The following is a 16,177-nucleotide window of genomic DNA, read 5'->3' as shown; positions in this document are numbered from 1 at the left end:
AATATTGTCCTACCCCTCCATCACTGACCAAGTGCTCCTATCACTGCAGCAGCCCTGCTCTCTGCTCCAGTGCACGTCAAATCCCACATGGAATAAATAAAGCCACACATTGTGGCAGCAGAGCATTTGCACACTTTTTCACTATCTTCCAGTATGAATTAATAGCCATAAAACTTCTGTTGCAACAATTAAGTATTGTCCCTGAAGCGCTGCAATTTCAAGATATCCCAATCAACACATAATAACTCTCCCTTCCTCATCTTCTATACACACAGCTGTCAGGGCTTTCATTTTTTTCAAGAAGGAATTATCAAGCTGTATGACTCGTTCTGTGCATATATATACATCTAATTATAGCCTGACCTGTCTCCTAGAAATTCAGATAAACCTGTTTAACAGAGTTCAACAAATAATTCTGAGATCTGCACGAAGGTATTGAGTGGCTTTTATATGCCAGACTGTAAGCTACGGTATCAGCTTCGGCACGGGCCTATAAAACCTGTAACACACATAAATTTGTTTGCCTCTCATCCAAAATGGATGTTTGCTCAAGCAGCCATTCAATGGTAAATGTGTATGGGATAAGATCTGACACGATTCCTACTGAGCCGTGGCTGCTCCACACTGGCTCCCAGCTCCACATCCCTGAGCTCTGCTGACCTCCTGGCAGCAGCTCCAATAGTCTCTGAATGCTCAGCAGCACCTCATGCTGACACCAGAGCTCTGCTACTATCCAAGTTTCTCCAAGACTGAGGATGCTGCTCTGTGCCAGGAAGTCAAGAAATGGAAGTGAAGAGAGAGTTGTCAGATTAGGAAGGTGGCTGGAAAGCACAGAGAAGCTTGAGGGAGAGGCTGAAATTAGTTTGGAGAGGCATGTGAGTACAGCAGGAAGCACTGCTAATTCCTGTAGCTACAGAAACAAACCACCAGCTTCAGATTAGAGCTGAATGCTGAGAAAGGAATACCCAGTTTCTGGTTTTACAGAAAACAAGCACAGCAAATCTGTGCCCATGAGCTCAATGTTAGTGAGGCAGTCTAATGCCTGCCAGCTCATCTGAGTGATACACCTATTAAAGCATTTACTTTGCTTTCCTTAAATGTTTCTTAACTTAGTGCTTGTAGGGATTGAGGTCCTCACCAGCCAACACTGTTCCATCAATTTAAGGATATTGAGCTACTTCAGAAGAGGCATATGCCATAGCTTCTGGCTTGAGAACTTAAAGAAAAAATTGGATTATCAAAACTGATAAGACTGTGGATTCAGAACAAGGTCGAAGTCCTGGTGCAGTCTATAATTAAACAATTCCATTCTTATTTTGAAAAAAACAAACCAAAACAAACAGAAACTGCCTCTTGCTCAAGTTTTAAAAACAAAAGCCACTTGACAGAGGAAAATTAAAACAACACAAAATGCTGCCAAAAGGGAAAATCCCAAGGCATACATAAGATCAACACCCTCCTCAAGCAAAAAACCTGCTCTGCATGATCCTCTCCTGTGTCTCATGCAAAAAAAAACTCTTAACACTTTCAACTCTGCCTTCCAATAACAAAGTGCTGTGTATTACTAATGTAGGCCCTTAAAAGGTTTACAAAATCCTCAAGGCTCTTCTAAAACATTTGTGTTTGTTGCCCTGCCTGTTAATAGCACAGAAGGGCATTATGCACAAGTCCTCTAAACACAGTCACTGAACATTTGCCACAAGTTCTCAACTCCTTCTGTTAAATAAACATGATTTCCCATCGTGCCCTCAGACATAAGCTCTAAGTGATGCTGTATCCCTTTTACACAGGCATATCATCAACTGTACTGTCAAAACACAAGAAGGGATAATTAAGCTCCTTACAGAACAGGTCCAGCACAGGCAGTGTAAGAGGATTCTCCCTGCAGTGACTCAGACACCTATTGACCAATGGGCCTCTGAATCAACAGTTTCATCTCCAGAGAGGTGAAACCCTGGCACAAGTTCTGAGCGCTTGTAGTGCCAGCCTAGTATCAATTATGCTGAGCACTGGAAGCCAGGAGACCACCTTTCTGGACCACAGGCTGAAAAAAGCCACGAGACAGTGGCTGATTTGTTTATCCTCCTGGGCTATATTTGAACTGGTGATTCACCACGTCCATCTTACTAATAACTCCTTCAGCTCATCATTTCAGCCCCTTCTCCAACCTCCAGAAGTCTTCAGAACTCAGCGATTACTCTACACACACTTGAAGATGAAAAACCACTACTGTTGCCAGAAAGGACAACTAATTCCACCACCTCGAACATACATGGCTTTTAACTTTTAAAAACTCTGTAAAACCAAAGAACAAGTACTGCACTGGGCAAAATTGTGTGTGTCTTCCCTACAACATAAATTTCTTCATGGATTTTCATACTGAAGGCATTAAATCCCGTCTTGGTCCACAGAAGAAAAGCAGTGTTCACTAATTATACTTTTATAATATGTCACTAAAGTTCTTCTGTTTCTCAAAACGTTGCAGCAACCTTCTTCAGTCTAAAACTTTTCCTCTTTGGTCTCAAGATGTTTCTGAAATCTCTTCTGTTATTCTGAATTAGAACTATAAAAAGTTATTCTTTGAAGTCTTTCTTAGATTTATTTGCTTGCCAAGAACTCAAAAATAGCTGAGCAAAGCAAGCAGCTACAAAGTTAGCTCTCCATGAGGAAGCATCTGTGCTGTTTTCATTTTCTTGGCTTTTGGGTGGGGAGGGACATTTAAATGGCAAGCAACTGCTGTGAAGGAGGGGAAAAAACCAAACAAACAAAAAAACCACATTGAGGAAAATCTGCCAAGTTTTAGTATGACAAAGTGTTATGAAGCTCAATCTCTTCTGGGATACTTTTAGTGAGTGGAAGGACACAAAACCTCCCTGTTTTAATTGATCAGAGGTCCAAAAGAAATCAGCAATAACGTTAGCAAAGTCTGCCAGGTCTTGACCAGCCATCTTAGAAATGTTTCTTCCACTGAGCACAAGGTGTGTGGGGGGATAAATCAAAAAAACCTGTCCCTCTCACACCAAAGTGCTCACACATACTGTATCTTGAAATTTCTGAAAGTGTCTTTACCTTTGCTCTTACACTAGAAACACAGACACTGTGAACTAGAGTGTATCACTCCAACAGCAGCTGGAACTAGAACTGCAGAACTGTCACCCCAGAAGGTGAAGAAATTCACTGCCCACATATGTGCATCTTTGCCTCAGAGTTGCATATGTAAGTTCCAGAAAGTGATGGTGACACATATCCTGCTAATTAGCATACAGCTATCCAGTCTCCTCATTTTACAGTAAGCAAGCACACGATACCAGGAGCCTGTTTTAATTGCTAATTAATAGCATACTTGTCTTTGGGAGGGTGGGAAAGGGTTAATCTTTTAATTGAGCAGTTCTGAAATCAGAAGTAAGCAACATTAACTTTACAAAACATGACTTTCAATCTGTACTCAAACTAAGACAAAAGGTAAAATATTTTATTGATTTTGATTCAAAACAGGCAACACTATTCCTAACAAGAGGATACTACCTTCTTATTTTTCCTGAGCAGTTTACAGAGGGATTAAACACACAACCCAGTAAAACTGGGTGGGAAGACTCACATGAACGGAAACTTCAGCTTCACATTTGATACTCAGATCTTGGCCAGGGTCCATGGGCAATGGAATAATTCCCTTTAATGGGACCCAGATTAAGCTGTAATCTTGATGTTATTCCAAATAAGAAAGTGGTAGGGGCTGAATACAATAATATCACCCAGCTGAAATGTCACTGACTCACCTGTGAAATGTACAGCTGGAGTATAAATAAGAGTTAAATACAATGTAATGTCACTGAAAGAAATAATACTTAGGGGCAGCTCAGTGGAAATGCACGTCTCTCATTTCGAACATTGTCAGTGAAATTTTATGTTCCTACTGTGATTTTTTTTTTTACCATCCTAATAAGTGCTTCTGAGGAGAAAAGACATACAAGGGCTGTGAGCAAAGGGGAGTTCTGAGGTCTGATTCTGCAGTCTTCCCACAGCACAGTAACTCAGCAGCCCCATAAAAGAATCATCACTCAACAGCAGTTGCAGAATCTGGCCTGAGAACTGTTTTCATATTCAGTACTTACATCATGAAATAGTCTTACCTCAGTAAGAGCGTGCAGCTGTCCTTTATGCACACAGACACCCATAAACCTACAAGAAACAAGAAAAGAAAAGTGGTTTGGGCTTTTTTTTTCCCCCCTCTTTTTTTCTCTCAAGAAACTAATATAATAAAAACTCTAGAAACACCACAAAAGGAGGAAAAAGAAAAAATTCAGCCTCACAGACACTGCATACTTCACTGTTGATTACTTAAACATCTCAGCACAAAACAAAATCGTGTGTCCACATTACAATATAATTTGAATTAGCAGTTCCAAGAGAGCAGGGGAGACAGCTCAAACTCAATATGGAAAGTCACTAATTTGAGTATAAGCAAAGGCCAGCATATAATGATTTCTGCAGAAAGGAACAGTCTCAGAGTTCTCTTTTAAGGAAGTTTAAGCCAAGTAATCCACTATTGGTCTGCATAAACAGAAAATTACTTCCCTTTGCATTTTGCTGTTTAAGCATAGAGATGTTTCTTCCTATCCCATTCCTAATCACTCAGGATTATGAGGGTACACACAGGCTGTACACTTCCCTGCCCCAACCCCCTCTTTCCAGCACTTGGATGGAAGCAAGTTTTGATAGTATCCAGTATACACACATTCCACAAGTGTTCCCTACACTGCACAAGGTCCAGACTCCTGCTGTTAATGACTGTCACTCTTGATTTTTCTGGAAAGCAACAGAATGTGCCATACATTTAACATATGAGAAACAACTGAAAGCTCATTTTTACCACCATCCAAGCTGAACTTAAAAATGACAAAATGCAAACTAATAGTAACAGTAAACATCTCCCATGAGAAAGTTCAGTAATGCTGAAACTGTATAAACTTCAGAGCGTTCCCTGCAGAGTTTGTGTCAGTTCTTCCCAGATTAACTAACTCTCAGTTTTATCATTTAGGTTTTGGTCTCAATGAGCAAAAACAAATTGTCATCTCCACAATGTTCAGCAATTTCCATTTTGCAAGCAAGGAGTAGAAATGCATGATTCCATTAAATGTGATGGGCATCTCGTGGGGAACAATTTGAAGGAAAAGGACCTTTTATATCCTGGAACACTTCTGAATTTAAAACCAAAAATGATGCAAGACACATGTAGTGCTAGTTCAGCTAAGCTGCTTTTGAAGAAATGAATGATCCTCACTGTTCTCTTGTCTAACAGCTGACTGGTAAATTACAAGCAGCCGAAGAAAAATTATATAGGCAAGATCCTTTGCATAAGCTGAGCTGTGGAAATCTGTTTTTATAACCAAAGAAGCAGCACGACTTGTACCAGAACATCTACTGCCTGCTCTCACCTCAAACAATATTCCCTGAATATGGAAATTTTGAGAGGCAGTGAAAAACCAATTCCTCTTGCTTCATGTAGAACAACAAGGCATGACCAGGTATTCAGGGGAAAGGGAAGAAGCTTCCTTTAGATACACCATCTACTCCAAATATTGCTATTTCTGAGTTTCCCTTCATACAGCCATGGCATATGAACCACTTTGTAAACAAGCTGACAAATTAATCTTCCTGAGACTAAGAAACCCAGAGCAGAAATCTGTTTCTTAGTGCATTCTAAAGGCTCCAGAGCTATCAGGCATGGTGTTAATGGCTATACTCTCAAGCAAAAATGGAAAAAAACCCCAATTCAATATGTGAATTCCACTATTAGACAACTTTTCAAAGTATTTTCTCTTCTATGAAATGCACTAATTACACAACATTAACCCTGTATGGCAAAATTTTCATTTAACAAAAACTGAGGCTAAGTAATTAAAAATAATAATGTTTTCATCTATTTATCACCTCTTCCTTTGTAAAGGTGTATTACACTACTTTCAAATTAAGAATTAACTGTATTTGACATAATACTAAAATACAAATGCATCTAAGAATTTATCAAAATTTTGAAAAAATTAAATTTCTTGTCTCATCTTTTACCAAACAGGGAAGACATCACTGTCATTTAAAGACTGGCAGAACTTAACTTTTTCTGCCAAGCTGTTTAGGTCCAGGGAAGTCTCAATGGAAACACATTCGTTACCTTTATGAACCCACTCTTAAGGCAGCAAAGACACACTAATTCAAGTAATCAAGAGCAAGAGTTTAAAAATCTTAAACATCTGGGATTTCTACTAGGAAACAGACCTACATTTCTACCTTTAAATCAGAAATTAAAAACAAAGCTCCATATCATGATCTCATGGAAAAAAAGCTGGACATAAAGATACCTTTATAAACCCCACATATTTAGAAGCTATTCCCCAGGAAAGGAGAAACCAGATACACTGATAAAGACGGAATTAATGAGTTTACAAGCAACATACTGAAGTCATTTAAACTTCATGTCTTGAATCTCAGTTTTCAGACTCTGGAAAACAGATTGATAGAACAGACCTGCAGTGATCCAAATTCCTGAAAAACTTCTGCTTAGCTGCTTTATCAAGCAATAATAAGCCACTTGGTTAAGCCAAGTACTGCTACAAAACATTGTTGGAAAGGATTTTCACTATAAGATAATACACCCGGCTGCTACCGGGAAATACAATTACCAAGCAAGATTTAACATCTGATTTCAATTTCTGAGATTGCCCCAGATGAGATTCCAAGTTCTGTGGAGAGGAAGCTGACATGCTGGTCCAGCACAGCTGAGATTATTCCTGTTGGCGAGACGCTCTGTCTCCTGAGCCAAAATGTGCTTGTAGGTGAACTTCAGCAGAATGTCTTGTCAGCCAAAGGTTACACTTCCTATAAGGATTTCTAGTTGGAAGATGTTTCAATGATCCAGTCATCCACAAAGCAGGAGACCATTTGCAGACTTGAGGAAGTTTATTTTCAAGACAGTGTATCTGGCCTTATCAGGAAGCTGAAACGCTTCCAAAATCGTAACGAGTGGTTGGAAAAGTTTTCCAGAAGCTGCAAATACGAAGCATGTTACTTGAGTCAACCCTGCTAAATCCAGTGCAGCCACACTTCCACCACAAAATGCTTTCTAACAAATGTCAGCAATCTACAGATGTTGGGAGTCTCGTTTTATAAGTGAGGCAATTCCCCAATCAGTCTGGAATACCCTTCCTCCTAAACAAGGGCAAGAGAAGGTAGACTGGATATTTCTTAGCCCTTCACAGCTGAAACTACTTCCAGTTCAGTCAGATGGCAAGGAAGAAAATTCTGGACAGAAAAGGGGAAACCGTATCCTCTGTCTGCAATCTTTGCCTTAATTTATCAAGTAAAACTCATGTCCAGATTATAAAGCCTCTTGTGGACACCCAGACACTGAACACATGCTTCCCATTAAAAGAACTTCACTGGGACACATTCCTGTTTTGTGGATAAACCTGGGGCAGCTACACCTCAACAAAATAAATTTACTGCTTGTATGAGAACAGCACTTTGATAACATTAAACATAAGAAACAAACCAAACACACCAATGCAAAAGTCTCTAATACGAGCTCAGTAACAAAGAGACAAAAGGTCAGAAGACACCCTCTTATTTCATCACACTGACTGTTGGAGAAGGAAGAGGGTAAGAATATTAAGTCTGCATTAATGTTTTAGGCACTGTGAGAGATTAAAAATGTATTTTAAGTTTTCTACGCTGGCATTTTGGTTCTGGACAGAAGCAAGGCATTTAATCTATCACTTCTGTAACATACTACACACAACACATACAGCCTCTCTTCTGCTGCCTTGTACACTGCATTCCTGAAATACTCCTTTTTGATAATCACATTACACAAAGAGAAGGAAAAGTAATTTCCTTTCCTGTTAAAGCACTTTTCAGTATGACAAAGGACGTTAAAAGACAAAATCCATCCTTCTGGCTATTGTAAAAAAAGTCCATCACAAGTAATTTCACAGAAAGGAAGGTTTGAAAGGAGAATACAGCACACAGAAAAACCCCTGGTATTGTGTTCCCAGGGTGCTAGATTTGTCTCAAAGGAGATGAAATAAAATTCTCCTTGAAAGAAGCTGATGGAATATGCACACACTGTGTGCCTATTTGTGTGCATGCAGGCACAAGGAGGTGGGTTTAATCAATGAGTCAATCTGCCTTCTTGCTCACAGCCAAACATGCAGCAAAACCTCCAAGAGCTCCCACGAGAGCACTTAAGACATGAGCTGAGGCTCTTTGTGCACAGAATGGTTTAACTGAAGTCCCCGAGGTGCAGATCAAATAAAGAAATACTTTTTCATGCAAACAGTCGTGATATTAAAGACTGAAATTCTATCTCAAAATTGAAGACACACTAATTTAAGAGACAGCACAGGAGACAGGGAATCTTTGGTAGCACAGAACTTCACTTGTGAATATGAAAACAACCACACTTGCATGATATTACCAAAATGAAAAGCTATCAGATCTCCCAGGCTGCAGCCCAAAGGCTCCCAGCCCAGGGCAAAAGGACAGAGATTTCTTGAGTCCTTTACAGCCCTATTTTCTTACTTTGATTTGGGTAAAAACTCATGATTACAGCAGCACATTAGCACTCAGGGAAGCTGCAAAACAGTAAAAACACATTTACAAGCAAACACCAAACCTTTCATAACTCTGGTACCAGATCTGACCCAAGCCCTGAACAGCACTGCTCTTTAAATAGGACATAAGCTAATAAGGAAGTGAAGAAATGCTCCAAACCTCTGCTTTCCCTACCCCCAGCAATTACAGTCTTGCCATGTATCACCCAACCTGTATTGAAGTGGTTTGAGTAAACATCACACGGGACAACCCAGAAGTCCAGCTCACTTTTTCATGCATCCCCTCACCATCTGTTTTGAGGGAAGATGTGATAAGCCCAGCACATCCCACACCCAAAGCAGGGAGAAATGGAGATCAGAGGCAGAAAAGCATTTTAGTTCTCCATGTTTAGCTTGTATGCAGGAGTGAGGTGGAGGCAGGAGATGAAGGTGATGGTAGAAACAGAATAAAACATGAACACCCTTTGTCTGCCTCTTCCCTGTCCACTCCTAAAGTGTCCCTAAGCTGGTCCCTGGGGAAAACCCAAAAAAATAAGCAGCTCTTTCATACATAGTTTGCTAAGAACACCAGACATTGACTGGACAAAAAGTCACTCCATTATAGTTAACATATATCTTGCTTCTGGAATCATATCTGATAGTTGAAATGGGAAACAAGAGGAAGGGAGACAAACAAAACTCCTAAATCCCCTTAGTTTTTACCATCATGGCTGTGTAGCTGCAAAAGTTCGACTCATCTATTGTAAAATATCCTTAACAGACTGACAGAGAGGCTCCATTTTTGCCAAAATAAACCCTCTAAGAGAGGGCAGTTTCTCATTTTCTTGATGGAAAATACATTAAAAATTTATATACACACATATATTTGACCACTGGAATCTTTATGATCCTACCATGGGGACGGTATACTTACTGGGGACTTAGTAAGTGAAAACTAACTCTTCACTTACATCAGTCTTCTGATCAAGATGGATCTACGCAGCTGGCCAGGAGCAGGATTTGAGTGCAGAAATAGTGAAATGAGTGGGGAGATTTAAAGTCAGCCTTTCATTCCATGCATAAGAAGGCATGTTGCTTTCAAAGCTCAATACCCAGATTGGTACTTCACCAAATATTAGAAGCAGAGAAACTGAAACACCTTCACTCAACTCCATCTCCTCAAGTAGTACAAAAGTGTCACTGAGGTAAAAACATGGACCTGCCTCCAGGTGGTCTCTTCTGAGCTAAGGAAGGGAAGGAATTCAGCAACTACTGACAAACACACTCCAGAACAGTGATCACAGTCTGGATCAAAAACCTCAAAAGGCATCTGTAACTCCGAAAAGGAATTGATATGGGCAGCACAGAAGCAAAAGTAGTTTTAAATAGTCAGCAGTATTTGTTATTCACATCAGTGCAATCAATGGCAAAAACACCAAATCTTTGCAGTAACATCATTGACAGCTTGTAAAAAGTTGCTATACATTTTAGAGCACTGACAAAGGGATGAGTAAAGGATAATAATGAACCTCTTCTCTCTTCCATATCACTTAGTTCATATAAACTGCAAAAGTTATAGGACAAAAACACTGATTGAATTACCAATTTTAGGTACCAAAGCATCAGGACACATTCAAAAACACAACCACACACTGAGCTTCAGGAACATTTTAGTACACTAAAATAAATGCATCATTGCTAAACCTGACATTCACTTTCTAAAACATTTAAACTGCACATGTTGAAGTGGGTTGAGAGCAGAAATCTGGAGGCTGTAAAGCCAGTATCTATCCAGCTTCATAATTTTACAAGCCATTTGATATCAGAGCACCTCACAGCCCTTACCTGCTGTAATCAAGCACTGCACAACATGATCTCAACATTTCAGCCTAAGAACCCACTCGGATCCTTACTGGCTAAAAACAGATCAGCACTAAGGAAATTGGATTTTTTTACAGCATAAATTAACAGTAGGTAGTCCCAGAGTTTACAGAATATGAAGAAGATGAGAGTTGTATATTACATAAAAAGCAGAGTGCACCTTCAAGGCATGTGGAAGAGATTCAGTGACTAATCAATAGAGAAGTAAACTTGATGCTAGTGACAAAACACCTTATTCAGTAATATGGAGGAAGAACTTCAAAGGACAGAAATTAAGTGAAGAAAAAAATATTTATCAGCAAGCTGAAGTAGCTCATAGCCCCTGGAGAAGTTATACATTAGAACTTCTTGGAAGAGGATGTTCCCTTTAAATACTAATACAAGATTAAAATTTCCAAAAATAATGCCAGAAAATGTTTCAGTGGGAACACGTTGCTGTAGAACATTTTCCTAGAGGCCTCTCAGCAATACAACTCCAGCTGCTCTTCTTTGACAACACAGTGTTGCCAAACCAGCAATACAACCTCTCACCTCTTATTACTATAAGGGCAAATTTTTCAATAAAAGAATAAACTAAAATTAAACACTCTTTTCCTCTCTGCATTTTCTGTAGCAATGTCTTTGCTCCCTGTAGCAAGGAGACTCACCTAACAGGTCAGAAAAAGGCAGTATTTTTCACCAGAGAACCTACTCTCTCAGAAGAAGCCTCAAATCAGGCAACTAATAAATCAAATGCAGTTTTTCCTTCAAAACAAACTATGCAAAGATAAACTGTTTCTATTTAAGTAATTTAGTTCTGATGTATTCACTCATAACTGCCTCGTTGAGTACACAGAGAAAAAGATTTCTCTATCAATCTTGGGTAATAACTGGGAGACCAAATGAAATTCCTTTTCTGCTTCAGGCATAAATCAATACATTATTGTTCTTCCTTCAGGACCATCTGTGCAACACCCCTGACTTCAAATTATTCACAGGCTCTAAGGCCAGAGGGGACCAGTATATCACAGATATGATCTCTTAGACAACATAAAACATTTAAATTTCAGCAATTACTCAGGACTGAGCACAATAACTTTTGTTTTCAGCAACACCTCAGTAATTCCATTCAAGGGGGAGCAAGGTTACAGCAAGGTGCAACTGAACTTTTTGCCTGTTGAACTATTCCCTTCCTACTTTCCCTCACCCCAACCCAAATCAAATCCTTCATTTTGAACAGAGCTGTAGAGCCAGATTTTTTTTAAACTAAGATTTACAAACCACACAAAGTTGATAAAGAAACTGATGAAGTGCACTGAGTTGATGATTCTGACAGTGCCAATCCTGTGAAGTTGTTCTTTCCACAAACCTTGCTACAAAAGCAGCTGGATCAGTCCCCAGGATCATGTGCTGCATATCTAAGGATTCTGAGGGAAAGGGTGTGGGGGATAGATATAAGAAACAATTAATGACCCTGAAATCTAAAAAGCCAGATAGACAATTAAATTTAAATTTTAAAAAATGGGGGAACTAAAAAAAAAAAAAAAAAAAAAAAAAAGAGAACAACCAAACAGAAGGAGGAACTGCTGGGAACAGGGCAGAGAAAACAGACTAAGAATTGTAATTAAGGACAGATTACTACAATACTTGAATAAATATATTGTAATAAAACCAATATAGTTTACCACAAGTAAAAATTCTCTAAGTTCACAGGTTTTTGAGGTTTTAAGAAAAAAACACAGAAAACAGACATGAACTAATGGAATGCTCCCTACAGATACTTAAAATGCTTCCAATATGTGCCCTCATAAATACTGAAGGAAATGCTATTGTTATGCATCAGTTGATGAAGACTGAGATAGGATTTTAAGGATCACAAAAGTTGTTTATAAAGGATTTTAGGAATCAGTACTATGTCTGTACTATTTAACAGACAGGTGAAAAAGAGGAAATTAAGTGAAAAAGTTCACTGTGTCTCCAAAGCTGCTTTTCAGGAAGAGCTGTACTGCCTGAGATCAAAACTGGATCCCAGCTGCACAACAGCAGTTTGGGTGAACTGGTTATTTGGTGCACTGACATCACATCTTTAAATTTCATAATGTTATGGCTTCAGCTAATTATGTTAATTGCTTGTCACATCATCATAGAAGAGTAACCAAGACTAAAAAGATTCAAGAAATAACAAGATACACATTGAAACATTTTGGATTTGCATGCAGAAATCTATTGTAAAGCAAGAACTACCTTTTTCCTTTCAGGAGCAGATAAATCAGATTAGTTCAACTCTAGCTTCTTTTCTTCTGTCCCTCTTACACCACTTTGCAATACTACAATAAGAAAATGCTAAAAACTAGGAAGCAGACCTAAAAATAAGCAGCAGCTATGGCACTTTGCATTGCTGATCTGTAAGATTAGTAACCATAGGTTATTTGAATGGTGTTAAATTTGCAATAATTTAAATTCACGGAAAGAAGCCAAATTTCCCTCTTCATATCACTTTACTGATTCATTTGAAATTTAAAATGTGAACACTTGTTTTTTCTCTGACATATGTTACTCATTACTCATGGTAAACTCCAAATACCAAAATCACGTCCGTGGGATGTTTGGGGGGTTTTTTTCTCTCAAGTCTTTTCTTCCTCCTCCCCTTCTTCTATTAAATTGGCAACTGATCCTAACACATTCACAAAAGATACAGTATAACAACAACAAAAAAAGAAAATAGGACAGCCTTACTAAAGACAACTTATCTCTATATAATTGAGAAAAAAAGCCAGTGTACCTTAAGATGTTTGGATGTGAGAGTCTATTCATAAGTTGAACCTCTTTCAGCATGTTTGCTCTGTTGCTGTTCAGTGTGTTCATCTTCAAAGCCATTACCTGGTCTGAAGTTCTGTGCCTTACCTATAGGATAGAAGCAAAAAATGGTGAGGATGTGAAATGCAAGGCTGAAAACCCAGTAATGTTGTAGTACAATGTAGAGATCTTTCATGACAAAATATGAACTAGACTCCAATTTCTGCAGTTTTTGTCACAGAGATGACTTTCCATAAATATGCTATGCAAATGGAAAAAAGGCATTTTGCTCTTCTCTTGCAACTCACAATGACAGAAAGCTTCAGAAGTTAAAAAAAAATTAGCAGCTTCTTAGTACAAATGAAGGAAACCACTTATGTGTCCACAGAGAAAAAGTTTCTTCTCCAAGATCTACGAAACTCACCTTCATTCCACCCATATCCCTCTTTTTTACCCCCTGCAGTGGTTGCTGTCATTGTTCACAGAAGGGGTTATGAGAGGAACAGTTGGTTATGGCTACAGGGCAGATTGTGGAGGTATTCAAAATTTACTTCTGAACCAAGACTGTGAACCAGCTCACACACTGAGTGGACAGAAAGCGTTTGTGCCAACCCCTGCTGCAAAGCAGAGAGAGGTGCCTGGACACGGTATTGCCTCAACCAGGGTGTCAGCACTGGCTGCAGTGTTGCCATAAAAAAGAGGATTTCTCCAGGAACTGCAGAGAACCAGCACCCAGTTCAGAGTCACCTTCCCCGGTGTGACTGTGGCCATTTTTAACTTGATACTCTCAAACCAGCCCATCTGTCAACAGACCAGTGTTATGTGTGCTACTATTAGAAAGGAGCTGTCACAATAATGTAAAGCCTTGCCAATCCTTTGAATTTCCCTGCAGTTGGGCATTCCCACACACATACTGGTAGTATTCATGGAAACTGTGTTACCATTTTCTTCCTACATCAGTACCTGCAGCTCATACATAGAAAACAAGCACTTCCCAAAATACTGAACTACCCCCATAGCAAATTGATTCATGTTTATGGAGATTAGTTTAGAAAAGTCTGTCTTGCAAGAATTTAAGACTCTCATCTAATTTAAAACTGAAATTTACATTATGATGTAGGTACACACAAACTACCCACATTTTAAACGACAGCAGCCTGCCTGCTTTTTTTCCAGAAGACTCTGCACATCTTTTCCAGTAAGAGCTGTGATATGTTAATTGCAGCTTTTTTAATTAATTAAATTGTTAATTAATTATGTTAATTACAGAAGGAACAGCTGAACTCATGATAAGCAGGTGCAAGAAAAAAGTAGGGTATGGTTTTAGGCTCCCTGGCAGGTCTGTGGCAGCAAGGGATACCCTCCTTTACAAGTTTTATTTGCACACCATATCTGCAAGAACAAGGGGCATATTTTAGCCAAACATTCTCATCTACACACAAAGCACATGAATTCAGCACAGGGATGTACTGGGAGGAGAGGGTGTCATGTTTCAGGTGTCTGCCTCCTTAAATGCTTCCAAGTTGCCTCTTCCCCATCCTAGTTTGAAGTATAGGGTAGCACTGGAAACATCCCAGATAAGTGTGGATGAGGGAGTAGAAAAATAACCCTCGGATGCTTTTCCTCCTGCTTCCCCCTACCTATGTAAATGAGCTCCTCAGATGCCTCACCTACAGTCACCCAGTAATCCCAGTGCAAGAAGGATCAGAGAAAGGGGGTGGAGGATACAGAAACCAGCACTGAAAGTAGAAACCAACAGCAAGTTCACAGGCGTGGGACTCCTTTCTGTGGTAATATTGGCTTTAAAAGAAAACTGGTTGAACTACAGCTTTAGTGCATTATAACAAGATAATGTAGAACCCTTCTGCACACAACCTGTCTTGCCTGTTTGGCATGCTTATTGGTTTTAAGCAGGATGATTGCATGTTAAGTGGATGAGGTTTATTGTTACTTGCCAGGTTTCTTGTGTCTATTGTGTGTTTTCATTAATTTTTAATTTTACTCAGCTTTTGCATACCCAGCCAATTTGAATAAACAAGCTAAGCTGGACAGGTCAATGTCAATATATACAGACTTCTAAAATAAATTTTAGTTATACATTAGTTTTATTAGGAGCAATGCCTTGGGTGAGGGGAAAAAAAATTTAAAGAGCTTTCATAGTCTTAAGAAAGGAAGATTTGTTCCAACAATGTAAATTTAAAGGACTGTGCTAAATTTAAAAAGGACTGTGCTTTGAATCCACACACAGAAGCAGCTCAATCAACACCTGAGAGAAGGGCTAGGAATCTTGAGTGTTGTGGTAGAATAATTTGAGGTTTTCAGGGAATGGAAAAGGGTTAGGAATGTTGGGTGTTGTGGTAGAGTAATTTGGGGTTTTCAGGGAATGAAAAAGGATTTGAAGAAACTTTAATCCTACAGACAGAGGCTCTCAACAGAACTTACTCAGAAATGAGCTTTCCACTGACACAGAAGCTTCAAGGTCTGCCAAAAGGGAATGAACAGAGGTAGAAGGTGAGCAGGAACTCTGATGGAGTGTGGTCTTGAACAGTATTTGCCTTCTCATTAACTCTACCACCTACCTCTTAATTTCCTGGCCATATCTATAATTCACTCAGTTCCACACCAAAATTTCCAGTTCTTTTGCCTCAACTCTGAGGTAAAAGTAGAATCTATCATAGGATCTTTTTCCTTGTTCTGGCTGCTCCTCTTAAGCTAAGGAAACCTCAGAAAAGAAGGTGGGTAACTTTTTGAGGCACTGTGTCCTACATGCTCCCTGGATTTTCAGGTCTGATATGCAAGAGGAAGTGGTCAGCAACTGCTGCTCAAAGGTCTGAATGCCCACAGTACTGACTCCACACACAGAGAAAATCGAGCTGCTTTTGCAAAGACAAAATTTTTCATCCTCCTTTTTAGGTTATTCTGCTGTTCTATTGACA

The 16,177-nt window shown here is 39.2% G+C and overlaps 1 protein-coding gene across 2 annotated transcripts in view; it reads right to left on the bottom strand.

Annotated features, from left to right (window-relative positions):
* Positions 1-16,177, bottom strand: part of TESK2 (testis associated actin remodelling kinase 2) — a 109,882-nt gene that overhangs the window by 36,168 nt on the left and 57,537 nt on the right. For both annotated transcript variants that reach the window (XM_027683378.1, XM_027683379.1), the window contains exons 3-4: positions 13,228-13,349; positions 4,131-4,179 (exon numbers count right to left, since the gene is read on the bottom strand). In XM_027683378.1, coding sequence (XP_027539179.1) covers positions 4,131-4,179; positions 13,228-13,349 — 171 coding nt within the window. The remainder of the gene's footprint in view (positions 1-4,130; positions 4,180-13,227; positions 13,350-16,177) is intronic.

This window comes from Neopelma chrysocephalum, unplaced genomic scaffold (assembly GCF_003984885.1).
Source record: "Neopelma chrysocephalum unplaced genomic scaffold, ASM398488v2 Primary Assembly neopelma1_64, whole genome shotgun sequence".
NCBI lineage: Eukaryota > Metazoa > Chordata > Aves > Passeriformes > Pipridae > Neopelma > Neopelma chrysocephalum.
The sequence above is the reverse complement of the archived record's forward strand: the minus strand, read 5'-3'. Positions and strand labels throughout refer to the sequence as shown.